This window comes from Heteronotia binoei, chromosome 2, assembly GCF_032191835.1.
Source record: "Heteronotia binoei isolate CCM8104 ecotype False Entrance Well chromosome 2, APGP_CSIRO_Hbin_v1, whole genome shotgun sequence".
Classification (NCBI taxonomy): domain Eukaryota; kingdom Metazoa; phylum Chordata; class Lepidosauria; order Squamata; family Gekkonidae; genus Heteronotia; species Heteronotia binoei.
Window position 1 is genome coordinate 191139393 of NC_083224.1, and position 13392 is coordinate 191152784.

General features: G+C 52.7%; 1 protein-coding gene across 1 annotated transcript in view; it reads right to left on the minus strand.

The window, feature by feature from the left end:
* Positions 1 to 11147, minus strand: part of CPAMD8 (C3 and PZP like alpha-2-macroglobulin domain containing 8) — a 71591-nt gene extending 60444 nt beyond the window's left edge. Inside the window, exons 1-3 of the mRNA XM_060233104.1 lie at positions 11071 to 11147; positions 2924 to 3089; positions 601 to 916 (exon numbers count right to left, since the gene is read on the minus strand). Coding sequence (XP_060089087.1) covers positions 601 to 916; positions 2924 to 3089; positions 11071 to 11147 — 559 coding nt within the window. The remainder of the gene's footprint in view (positions 1 to 600; positions 917 to 2923; positions 3090 to 11070) is intronic.
* Positions 11148 to 13392: the final 2245 nt, after the last annotated feature.

Here is a 13392-nt window from a genome sequence, read left to right on the forward strand (position 1 = left end):
CTGGGACCTGCCTACCTGAAGGACCGTCTCTCCCCACATGTTCCCCAGAGAGTACTGAGGGCGGGAACACAAAATCTCCTCACTATCCCTGGGCCAAAAGAAGCCCTTTGAAATCCACCAGAGAAAGGGCTTTCTCCGTTATGGCCCCTACATGGTGGAATCAGCTGCCGGAGGAGGTGAGGGCCCTGCGGGACCTTGTTCAGTTCCGCAGGGCCTGTAAGACGACCCTCTTCCGGCTAGCCTACACCTAGCTAAGATGAGAACTCAATGTAGCTTGCTTGACGTCTGTTCTATATATAATTGGAATGTTTACTGGTTTTTAAGGTTTTAATTGTTTTAAATGTTTAATTGTCTATATATTTAAATTGTTTAATTTTATGTTTGACCAATTTCTGGAAGCCGCCCTGAGCCACTTGTGGGAAGGGCGGGATACAAATAAATAAATAAATAAACACTCAGAATGAAAAATGCCGAGTGCAAATATTTTCGACATGGGCTGTTTTGATTGTCTGTCTCTTTAGCGAACCCCCCCCCCACTCCTTCAGTGCTCCTTCCTGCTTCTAGCCCCTCCTCCTTGGCACAAACGTCAGCCACACCTACCCAGAACTGTGCCATGAGCACGGGCCACCGTCTCTCCTTTGACCACCAGCTGCACCTGGACTGTCGTCTCCTTGACCGGGTTAAAGATGGTCACGCTGACCGCCTCCTCCGTGCCCGCCCGGAAAACAGAAGGTGCTGCCACCAAGTAGCCCCTGGAGAAGGGAAAAGACAGGAAGGCAGAGAGCGGTAAGCATCCACGGCAGCCTTCAGACAGAAGTTCTTCCCCACGGCCCTGTGAGAGCAAAGGATCCCCTGGATCTGTGAAAGGCCTTGTCACTTTGGGAACTTCGCCTGTGTGGCGCCGACTCCCTCCAGCCTGGTAGGGCAATGGACAATGGTGGGCAACAGGTGCCTAAAAGGACCAGCCGCAGGACTTTTTCCTAATGGTCTCGATGTGGAAAACATCTCTTGTCACAGACCCTTCTGGACTGCAGGAGTCAAGTGGCACCCTTAAGACCAAGGAAGTTTTATTCAGAACATAAGCTTTCGTGCGCTAAAAGCACATTTCTGTGCTAAAGGCACATCCCTTGCTGTACTCTTCCCACCGTCTTTGCATATTTTAAAAGTTTTTTTGTCCTGCTTTTCTCCCCTGCCGGGAGCCAGCGTGGTGTTTTGCACTGTTCTCCTCTCCTTTGCTTCATCCTCACAACAACGATCTTGCAGGGGTGGCTTAGGCGGAGAGATTGTGATGGGCCCAAGGTCACTCCGCAGGCATCAGTGGCAGGAACAGCGTCTGGACTTGGTGGTTCCAGTTCTGGCCCAGCATTTTGACACACTACACGTGCCCGGCAGAGTTGCACTGCTACACCTCGGGAGCCCAGCACTTCTGCAGAGGTTCTCCATGGTCAAGAGCCTGTCCGAGAAAGCCTGCAGAAGTGTGCTTAGAGAGCACACGAAAGCTTACGTTCTGAAAAGAACTTTGTCGGTCTTAAAGGTGCGACTTGACTCCTGCTTTGTTCAACTGCTTCAGACCAACACGGCTGCCCACTTGGCTGCCTTCTGAACTGCATCAGCAAAGGCGGGAGAAACATTAAACCACCTAGGTGGGTGGGCAAAATGTACAGCGGGGGCTAAAGGCCCACTTTCCTCCCGAGTCTCAGTTCTTGCCCTTGAGGGAAGCACCAGCCGTTGGATCACCTGGCTGCTTTATAAAGCATTATAAACAACAGAAAAGCTCTTCATGCAATACATTTATATGCTGCTTTCTGTATGTCTGTCATGCAACTTAGGTAATTCCCATAAACTCAAGCAAAAGTGCAGGGCAAAACCAGTGCTTTCCATAGGGCCTGAAGACAAGGGCTGCTTCCACACAGAGATGATGCCATGCCAACAGAACATCCACGCAGGATATTTACCTACCCGCCCCTCCCTTGCTGCCATTTCACTCTCCCTTTTAACAGGGCACTTTTAAAAAAGAATCCGGAATCTTAGATTGCTGAAGAGGAAGAAGATATTGGATTTATATCCTGCCCTCCACTCCAAAGAGTCTCAGAGCGGCTCACAATCTCCTTTCCCTTCCTCCCCCACAACAGACACCCTGTGAGGTGGGTGGGGCTGAGAGGGCTCTCACAGCAGCTGCCCTTTCAAGGACAACCTCTGCCAGAGCTATGGCTGACCCAAGGCCATGCTAGCAGGTGCAAGTGGAGGAATCAAACCCGGTTCACCCAGATAAGAGTCCGCACACTTAACCGCTACACCAAACTGGCTCTGAAGAGTTATAACATTATAATGATCTATCAGCACGCTCTGATACTTCCCAGTTCTTCTTTGTTCTATGGCCTGCACCTTCCAGCTTATAACTCCACAATGAAAAAGGTTAGAGACCTTTTTTAAAAAACAGGAACACTGGGAATGATCACATTCCGACAATACGTCGTTGCATTGTTATAGCAATCTGAAATTCCCCATTCGCTTCAAAGCCAAAAAAACAGAAAAGCTCTCAGGTGTTGAGAAAGGAGATGTCGGCCATGGAGGCAAAGGCGAGGAAAATGGCGCTGATCGGGGCAGGGTCTGCAGAAACACCTGTCTTCCCACCCACACCGCATCCAATGGAGCTCTGACTACATTCCTTCCAAAAACCAGGTTTGACAATGACTGCAGCAGGACGGGAGGAAACACGACATACAGGAGGCTTCGCCCCAGAACAGGCCGCAGCGGGGAAGCCACAGCAGAGTCATAACTCTTCAGCAATCGCAAACAGCTCTGGAGCCACATGTTGGGCTCCTGCTGGCCCAGAGGAAGTTCACAGAGAGCTTTCCAAGGTGCAGCAAGTGGGAGGTGCTCCTCCACCCGGAGGGCAGGCAGCACAGCAAGCCAGGCTCACGACCATGAAGAACCTTTGCAAAAGTGTTGGGCTCCCGAGGCGCAGCAGTCTGGCTCTGCCGGGCACGTGTTCTGTGACAGTGTTGGGCCAGAACTGGAACCACTGAGTCCAGACGCTGCTCCTGCCACTGAAGTCTGCCGAGTGACAGTCTCTCCGCCTAAGCCACCTTTGCAAGATCGCAGAATCATAAAAGAGTGGGAAGGGACCTCCAGGGCCATCTAGTCCAACCCCCTGCAGGAAACTCACAAATACCTCCCCCTAAATTCACAGAATCTTCATTGCTGTCAGATGGCCATCCAGCCTCTGTTGGAAAACCTCCAAGGAAGGAGAATCACAGAACTCTAGAGTTGGAAGGGACCTCCAGGGTCATCTAGTCCAACCCCTTGCACAATGCAAGAAACTCACAAACACCTCCCCCTAAATTCACAGGATCCGCATTGCTGTCAGATGGCCATCCAGCCTCTGTTGGAAAACTTCCAAGGAAGGAAATCCCACCACCTCCCGAGGAGGAGGCCTGTTCCACTGAGGAACTGCACTAAACTCACAAATCCCTCCCCCTAAATTCACAGGATCCGCATTGCTGTCAGATGGCCATCCAGCCTCTGTTGGAAAACTTCCAAGGAAGGAAATCCCACCACCTCCCGAGGAGGAGGCCTGTTCCACTGAGGAACTGCACTAAACTCACAAATCCCTCCCCCTAAATTCACAGGATCCTCATTGCTGTTAGATGGCCATCCAGCCTCTGTTTAAAAACCTCCAAGGAAGGAGAATCACAGAACCCTAGAGTTGGAAGGGACCTCCAGGGTCATCTAGTCCAACCCCCTGCATAATGCAGAAAATTTACAAACACCTCCCCCTAAATTCACAGGCTCTTCATTGCTGTCAGATGGCCATTTAGCCTCTGTTGGAAAACCTCCAAGGAAGGAGAGCCCACCACCTCCCAAGGAAGCCTGTTCATAGAATCCTAGAGTTAGAAGGGACCTCCAGGGTCATCTAGTCCAACCTCCTGCACAATGCAGGAAACTCACAAATACCTCCCCCCAAATTCACAGGATCTTCATTGCTGTCAGATGGCCATCTAGACAATTTCAAACCCTCCAGGGAAGGAGAGCCCACCACCTGCCAAGGAGGAAGCCTGTTAGAATAATAGAATCACAGAGTTGGAAGGGACCTCCAGGGTCATCTAGTCCAACCTTCTGCACAATGCAGGAAACTCAGAAACACCTCCCCCTAAATCCACAGGATCCTCATTGCTGTCAGATGGCCATCCAGCCTCTGTCGGAAAACCTCCAGGGAAGGAGAGCCCACCACCTCCCAAGGAGGAAGCCTGTTCCACTGAGGAACTACTCTAACTGTCAGGAAGTTCTTCCTAATGTTGAGGAATCGTTGCTGTGAGGATTAAGCAAAGAACAGAAGAACAGTGGAAAAGACCGTGCTGCCTCCGGGCAGGGGAGAAAAGCAGGGAAATTTTTTTTTAAAAAAAATAAGCATGTAAAGAGGGTGGGAAGAGATGTGCCTGCGTTCCCAGGCTAAAAGCTCCACTGGAAAATGTTCTTCTCGCTCATCTGCACCCTTAGCTTTCTTTTCTGCAGTTCTTGGGAGGTGAGGAAAAGGCAGAGCCAATAAGAAGAGCCCAGCAGGATCAGCCCAGGGACACAAGCTCCCATTGCAGGCAGTGGCCAACCAGCAGCCCCGGAAGACTAAGGAAGGGGCACAGAGGCCAAGGCCTTCCCCGGATGCTGCCTGCTGGCTGGAGATCTCCTCCCTGAATGTACCTCCCACCCCTTCAAAGCCGTCTGTGCTGGGGGCAATCCAGGGGTTGTTTTGTAGAAAAATAGGTGGTGGAGCTCATCCAGGGGTTGTTATGCAGCTGCACCTCCTATTCAATGGGCAAGGCGGGAAGGAGGAGGGGGAACTCTCAGAAAGGTACAGGAGCTATGCTCCTGTGAGCTCCTGCTGGATCCGAGGCCTGGGGCTATCAATACTTCCAACCAACCGGAAGGGAATTCCATATTTGAATTAGTGGATGCTGCTGCAGCCTCACTGCCTCAGTTTCCTGAGCAAGACAGGAAGACTGCCGCCCCAGGGCCAGCTGGAAGTGAGGATTTCACCCAGGAGGGCTGAGCAGGGCCCTAGCCAGTTTGGTGTAGTGGTTAAGTGTGCAGACTCTTATCTGGGAGAACCGGGTTTGATTCCCCACTCCTCCACTTGCACCTGCTGGCATGGCCTTGGGTCAGCCATAGCTCTGGCAGAGGTTGTCCTTGAAAGGGCAGCTTCTGGGAAAGCCCTCTCAGCCCCACCCACCTCACAGGGTGTCTGTTGTGGGGGAGGAAGGTAAAGGAGATTGTGAGCCGCTCTGAGACTCTTCGGAGTGGAGGGCGGGATATAAATCCAATATCTTCTTCTTCTTCTTCTAGCCTTCTGGGGAGAGCACGGCCCTACTTGAACTATGGGGTCAGGGATGTAGCCCCCCTCCCTCTCTCCCTCCCCCCTGCCACCAGAACAGTCCAGCTGTTCCTGCAACTATTTCTAGCAAACAGACTCCTATTGTGGCTCAGAAAGCATGCCTGGAGGACAGGGATGCCAACCAATCAGGCAAGCCAGAATCTCCAGCTACTGAAAACTGTCCTCAGGAGGCCCGGCCTCTCCCACTGGGGTTCATACACTCATAGAGTTGGAAGGGACCTCCAGGGTCATCCAGTCCAACCCCTGCACCGGACAGGAAATACACAAAAGCCTCCTCCCATGCCCCCAGCGACCCCTGCTCCATGCGCAGAATTGCTGGGGTGAGGTTGAGAAGGTCCAACACTCAATGCTTGCGGCAAGTGTAGCCCAGAAGGCTGCTGGTACCAGAGGGCCGCAAACAAGGATCCTGGAGAGGCACATGCGGCGGGGGAGAGAAAGTTCTGTGTTTGCAAGAGAAGCAGCATTTCCTCCTCCAAATGCACCCAAGACAGCTTGAAATGCTTTCACATATATCCCACCGGGGCATGCCATGACTCTTATCCAACCATCAACCTGACAAGGAACCAGTCTGTGCAAGAGACACATTTTCTGGACACTACTGTACAACTACACAATGGACGCATAGACACCGCCTTATACCAGAAACCTGCTGACAGACAAAACATACCAGCTACCATCCCAAACATACCAAACGATCCATTGCGTACAGCCAGGCTCTACGCTACAGCTGACAGAGATTCTCACCTGAGGGATCTACAACAAGCCTTTTTGGAACTAAAGTACCCACCTGATGAAGTCAGGAAACAGATTAACAAAGCCAGAATGATACCCACAGAAAACCTATTGCAAGACAGGCCCAGAAAAGACAACAGAACACCACTAGCCGTCACACACAACTCTCAACTCAAAACAGTTCAACGTATCATAAATGACTTATCACCTCTCTTGGGCAGCGGGAGCTCTCTTTCAAAAGTACTGGGGGGGGCAAATTTCTTCTTGCGCAGCTGCTTTATCTCAAACAACTGCTCACCCACAAAAACACATCTCATTTGAGCATGCACACTGGTACCGGAGCTTGCAATAAATAAACCCAAATGCCAACTTTGCTGCCGCATAAACCCAGCCAACACAATCACTGGACCCAACAGCATTAACTACACTTGCTTATCTTCCCACATTATGTATGCCATTAAATGGCAGCTATGCCCTTCATTTCTCTACACAGGGCAAACAGGACAAAGGATAAATGGACACAAATCTGACATCGGGAATCACAAAACTGAGAAACCTGTTGGAGAAGACTTCAGCCTTTCAGAGCACTCAATGGGTGACCTCTAAGTGGCCGGTTTATTACAAAGGAACTTCAAGAGCAGAATGGAAAGAGAAATCCCCGAATTACAAATTATTACAGCACCTGGAACAAACTCCTCCCCAGGACTCAACAGGGATATTGATTCTTTATCCCATTACATACGCTAAACCCGTTCTCACCAAATACATCCACTGTATTCTAATATATTTCTTTTTGGTATTAGTGCACTGGAATAATGTTTTGTAATACTATGCTCATTAGGTGGACAGAAACCCCTCTAAGACAAGGATGTTGCTAATTGAACCCATTTTTGAGAGATCCAAGCGGGCAGCTGTGTTGGTCTGAAGCAGTAGAACAAAGTAGGAGTCAAGTTGCACCTTTAAGACCAACACACTTTTATTCGGAATGTCAGCATTCGTGTGTGCATGCATGCTTCTTCAGACGAGATGAGAGGAGAACAACGGAGCACAACAGACTCTAAATGTATTACTTTTTACAATTAAGACACCTAATGACACATACACTCTCACCATCTGTCTCCAGTCCTGACATCTGATTGCATTTGCTGTCCCCCTCCCCCAAACCCAAGCAGAGGGTAACCAGAACCAACCTTGTAATAATTTCAATCTGTTAAAAAACATTCTCTCTATCTGGCCTGCTAACTCAGCACCCCTGTCCCTTGATGCAGGGCTGTTCATTGCATTCCATCCCAGTGTCTGACAAAGTGTTCTTGACAGACATAAGAGAAGCCATGTTGGATCAGGCCAACGGCCCATCCAGTCCAACACTCTGTGTCACACAGTGGCAAAAAATTTTATATATACACACACACTGTGGCTAATAGCCACTGATGGACCTGTGCTCCATATTTTTATCTAACCCCCTCTTGAAGGCGGCTATGCTTGTGGCCACCACCACCTCCTGTGGCAGTGAATTCCACATGTTAATCACCCTTTGGGTGAAGAAGGACTTCCTTTTATCCGTTTTAACCTGGCTGCTCAGCAATTTCATCGAATGCCCACGAGTTCTTGTATTGTGAGAAAGGGAGAGAAGTACTTCTTTCTCTACTTTCTCCATCCCATGCATCATCTTGTAAACCTCTATCATGTCATCCCCACAGTCGACGTTTCTCCAAGCTAAAGAGTCCCAAGCGTTTCAACCTTTCTTCACACAAAACCTCATACCCTGAATACAACTTTGTTGGTCTTAAAGATGCCTGAGAGGACTTGAACGTTGTTGCATCACTTCACCTTCCACCAGCTAGCCCAGGGTGGCCAAACTGTGGCTCTTTCGCACATATTGTGTGGATCTCAAAGCCCCCACTGCCCCATTGGCCAGTTTGGAGAATGCATTTAAAGCTAAAGATGCTTTCTTTCCACCTCTCCCTCCCGCATCTATTTGCCTTCCAGCTCTCCAACGTCTGCCGTTCATGTCTTGCGGCTCTCAACCATCTGACATTTATTCTATGTGGCTCTTATGTTAAGTAAGTTTGGCCCCTCCTGAGCTGGACTCTATTCCCTCACTGACATTTTCTGCACTTTTTAGATTGCCACACAGAACACACACACACACCCGTTCCAGGTTCCCAACCACAAGGGGGGCTGCCAAGTGGTCCGTGGCAGAGCAGACTAGGAGCACAACACAGACTAAGAGCCTAATCAGATGTTAAGATCTGCTCCAGTGCCCCACCCCCTACAGCTGGGAGGGTCCGGCCAGTTCCCAAAAGCAACTGGTGAGCAGACAGACAGTAGAGCCTGATTCAGGCCAGGCTTCCTGGGGGGGGGGGGGGAGGAGGGATTCCCGCCTTCTCCCCCCCCCCCCCTTGCTTTTGGTGGCTGAAACAGCCCAGGGGCTGCAGGAGGGGTGTGTGTGTGTGTGTGATTTGCTGTGTTGGGAGCTGCCACTGGATGCCTACAGAGATCCCACAGAGAAAACAGCACTCCCCCCACCCCCCTGTGTCAGGGGAAAAGACAGGCAGGAATTCTCCAGTTTAGCCGGCCTGATCCAAGTCAAGACCTGCTGCATGTTTACTTGCTCACAAGTTGCCACCAGAACCTAGCGGGCGGGCAGGCAGGCATCCGGGGGCATCCTGTTATTCACCCAAGTGGAGTGATTTAATGCCACCCCCGGCACCACAAAAACCTAGGCAGCCTGCCCCCAGAAAGGACACACCTGCTGTAGTTCCAAGGCAAGTCTAAGCTGGAGAAGGAGACATCAGTTGGGGCCAAAACAAGAGATTTAAAGTCTGCTCCCCCCCCCCCCCGACTGAGGGGGTTTCCCTCTTGCAGCTCCAGCTGCCAATGCCGCCCACTGGCATTGGAGCATCCACCACACAGGTCTCCCGACATTTCCCCTGCTGGCAGCCACCCACCCACCCACCACTGGGGGAGGGCTTTCTGATTGGCTTGCAATAGGCAATCTGTGTTAAAGCTGTCTGTCTCTGATTCCCTCTGCCTCTAGCCCTTTTCATAGAATCCTAGAGCTGGAAGGGACCTCCAGGGTCATCTAGTCCAACCACCTGCACAATGCAGGAAACTCACAACACTTCGCCCTAAATTCACAGGATCTGCATTGCTGTCAGGTGGCCATCTAGCCTCTGTTGGAAAACCTCCAAGGAAGGAGAATCGTAGAACCCTAGAGCTGGAAGGGACCTCCAGGGTCATCTAGTCCAACCCCCTGCACAATGCAGGAAACTCAAAAACACCTCCCCCTAAATTCACAGGATCCACATTGCTGTCAGGTGGCCATCTAGCCTCTGTTGGAAAACCTCCAAGGAAGGAGAATGGTAGAACCCTAGAGCTGGAAGGGACCTCCAGGGTCATCTAGTCCAAGCCCCTGCACAATGCAGGAAACTCAAAAACACCTCCCCCTAAATTCACATGATCTTCATTGCTGTCAGGTGGCCATCTAGGCTCTGTTGGAAAACCTCCAAGGGAGGAGAATCATAGAACCCTAGAGCTGGAAGGGACCTCCAGGGTCATCTAGTCCAACCCCCTGCACAATGCAGGAAACTCACAACACTTCGCCCTAAATTCACATGATCTTCATCGCTGTCAGGTGGCCATCTAGGCTCTGTTGGAAAACCTCCAAGGAAGGAGACCCCACCACCTCCCAAGGAGGAAGCCTGTTCCACTGAGGAACCACTCTAAACTCACAAACCTCTCCCCCTAAATCCACAGAATCCTCATTGCTGTCAGATGGCCATCTAGCCTCTGTTTCAAAACCTCCAAGGAAGGAGAGCCCACCACCTCCCGAGGAGGAAGCCTGTTCCACTGAGGAGCCGGTCTAATGCTCAGGAAGTTCTTCCTAAAGTTGAGCTGGAAACTCTTTTGATTTAATTTCAACCCATTTCAACCTACTTTCTGGGGCCACAGAAAACAATTCTGCACCATCCTCTGTATGACAGCCCTTCAAGTACTTGAAGATGGTGCTCATAGAATCCTAGAGTTGGAAGGGACCCCTAGGGTCTTCTAGTCCCCCTGCACAATGCAGGAAACTTACAAGTCCTGCCCCCCCTCCCCCCACAAATTCACAGAATCAGCATTGCTGTCAGTTGGCCACCTAGCCTCTGGTTAAAAACCTCCAAGGAAGGAGAGCCCACCATCTCCCAAGGAGGAAGCCTGTTCCACTGAGGAACCGCTCTAATGCTCAGGAAGTTCTTCCTAAAGTTGAGCCGGAAACTCTTTTGATTGAATTTCAACCCATTGGTTCTGGTCCAACCTTCTGGGGCCACAGAAAACAATTCTGCACCATCCTCTATACGACAGCCCTTCAAGTACTCGAAGATGGTGATCATAGAATTCTAGAGTTGGAAGGGACCTCTAGGGTCATCTAGTCCAACCCCCTGCACAATGCAGGAAACCCACAAACACCTCCCCCTAAATTCACAGGATCCTCATTGCTGTCAGATGGCCATCTAGCCTCTGTTTCAAAACCTCCAGGGGAGGAGAGCCCACCAACTCCCGAGGAAGCCTGTTGCACTGAGGAGACGCTCCAACGGTCAGGAAGTTCTTCCTAAAGTTGAGCCGGAACCTCTGTTGATTTAATTTCAAGCCACTGGTTGTGGCCCTGCCTTCCGGGGCCCCAGCAAGCAATCCCGCACCACCCTCTAGGGGACAGCCCTTTTCCTTGCGGAGATATCCCCGCAGCGCTGGAGGTCTGGCCAAGGCAGGCTGCGCCCAGGACTCATGGGGGAGGTAGCGGCTCCGGGCGCGGTTGGCAACCCCTCCCCGCCGGGGAAAGCCCAAGTCTCCCCAGGAGGCGCGGCGCTCGGGAGGAGGAGGAGGCTGCCGCCCTGCCTTCCTCCCTTCTCCACGTGGGCGCTCCGCGGAGGGCGCCTTGGCAGCAGCTGCTCCTGGGGGCGACTCACCGGCTGGGGCCCAGGCTGCTGCCGCTGCCGCCGGCCCCGAGGAGGAGAAGAAGAAGCAGGAGGCGGGCGGCGGGCATGGCTGGCTGGCTGCTTGGTGGGGCGGGCTGCCTTTGTTTCCTCGGCGAGGCCGGCTGGCTGGGCGCTCCGACGGCGGCGGCTCCTTTTCCTTCCTTCCTTCCTGCCTGCCTGCCTTCCTCGGGGCAGCTGCAGCCCGCCGGGGCGCCCCTCCTTTGTTTGGGGGCGGAGAAGGGCGGCGGGGCGGGCGGCGCGCAGGCCCGAGGGGGCGGGGGCCGGCCGGTGCCCCCTTCCTCCTCCTCCTCCTCCCGCCCCCCCCCGCAGGAGGCCTGGCCGGCGGGGGGGGGCGCTCCGCTGCTGGGGGAGGGGCAAAGGCAAGCCCCCCCCCCTCCGGAGTCACTGGGCGCCCCCCCCCCGCCCGTCCTGGCCCGGCAGCAGGGCTCTGGAGGGGAAGCGGCAGCCCCCGGCGGGCAGTTGGCGACCGGCGTTCGCGGTGAGCTGAGCCAGCCCGGGCCTTTAGCCTCCAGCGCGCACCTTTCGCCCTTAGCTCAGCCCGGGCAACCCCAGAGCGCGCGAGGTGATGCAGCGGCAGCTTGCAGGGAGCCTCCTTGGCCACCCCAGTTGGGAGGGAGGCAGTGCCAGGGTAGGGTTGCCAATCCCCAGGTAGGGGCAGGGGATCCCCCGGTTTGGAGGCCCCCCCCCGCTTCAGGGTCGTCAAAAAGCGGGGGGGGGAGGGGAGGGAAATGTCTGCTGGGAACTCTATTATTCCCTAGGGAGATTTATTCCCATAGAAAATCATGGAGAATTGATCCACGGGTATCTGGGGCTCTGGGGGGGCCCTGTTTTTTGGGGTAGAGGCATCAAATTTTCAGTATAGCATCTAGTGCCTCTCCCCAAAATACCCCTCAAGTTTCAAAAAGTTTGGACCAGGGGGTCCAATTCTATGAGCCCCAAAAGAAGGTGCCCCTATTCTTCGTTATTTCCTGTGGAAGGAAGGCATTGAAAAGGTGTGCCGTCCCTTTAAATGTGATGGCCAGAACTCCCTTTGGAGTTCAATTATGCTTGTCACAGCCTTGATCTTGGCTCCACCCCTAATGTCTCCTGGCTCCACCCCCAAAGTCTCCTGGCTCCACCCCCAAAGTCCCCAGATATTTCTTGAATTGGACTTGGCAACGCTATGCCAGGGGAAGGAGGCCTCCTCCTCCCCCTCCGGCACGGCTGCCTGGGGATCTTCTCGCCTCGCTTGCCCAGGAGAGGAGGGCAGAAGGAGGCTCCTCTGGCGGGGCTGCCTGGGCTGGGGCCCTCTCCCAAGGCTTCCTTCCTCCAGGGCCTGGCTGGCTGCGGAGCCCTTGCCTGGCTCCCCAGGCCCAGCAGCAGCTTGGGTGCTGGAGGGTCACTTGGGGGCAAGCGCTGAGGTGGGCTTTGCTGGCAGGGTGCCTGCACTGCAGGGAGGGCTGCCAGTCCCCAGTTGGGGGCAGGGGATTCCCTGGTACGGAAGCCCTCCCCCTGCTTCAGGGCCTTCAGGAAGTGGGGACCGGGGAGGGAAATGTCTACTGGGGACTCCAGTGTTCCCTAGGGAGACCAGTCCCCATGCCGAGGTGGCCAGCGGTAGCTCTCCAGATGTTTTTTTGCCTACAACTCCCATCAGCCCCAGTCATTGGCCATGCTGCCTGGGGCTGATGGGAGTTGTAGGCAAAAAACACCTGGAGAGCCTCCGTTGGCCACCTCTGCATGGAGAATCCATCTGTGGGTATCTGGGGCTCTAAGAGGACTGTTTTTTGAGGTAGAGGCACCAGATTTTCAGCATAGCATCTGGTGCCTCTCCTCAACCCCCCCCCCCCAGTTTCAAAAAGACTGGACCAGGGGGTCCAATTCTGTGAGCCCCAAAAGAAGTTGCCCCTGCCTCCATTATGTCCAATTAAAGGAAATTTAATTTAATTTTTTTTTATTTGTACCCCGCTCTATCCCGCAAGCGGGCTCAAGGTGACTTACAGCAGTAAAGACAGACATCAAAACGAAAACATCATAAAACAATTACAATAAAATCAGAGCAACATATTCAGAAGAGACAGACACTATTTCAGACATAAGAGGCAAACATAACAGCATGGATAGCCAATGACTCTATATAAATCCATGAGTGTAAAATGGCGGAGCGAAAGCATTTAAAAGGTGTGAGGTCCCTTTCAATGCGAGGGCCGGAACTCCCTTCAGAGTTCATTTTTTTATTTTATTTTATCAGATTTATATCCCGCCCTCCCCTGATGGGCTCAGGATGGTTAGCAACAACAAATTAAACCACATAAA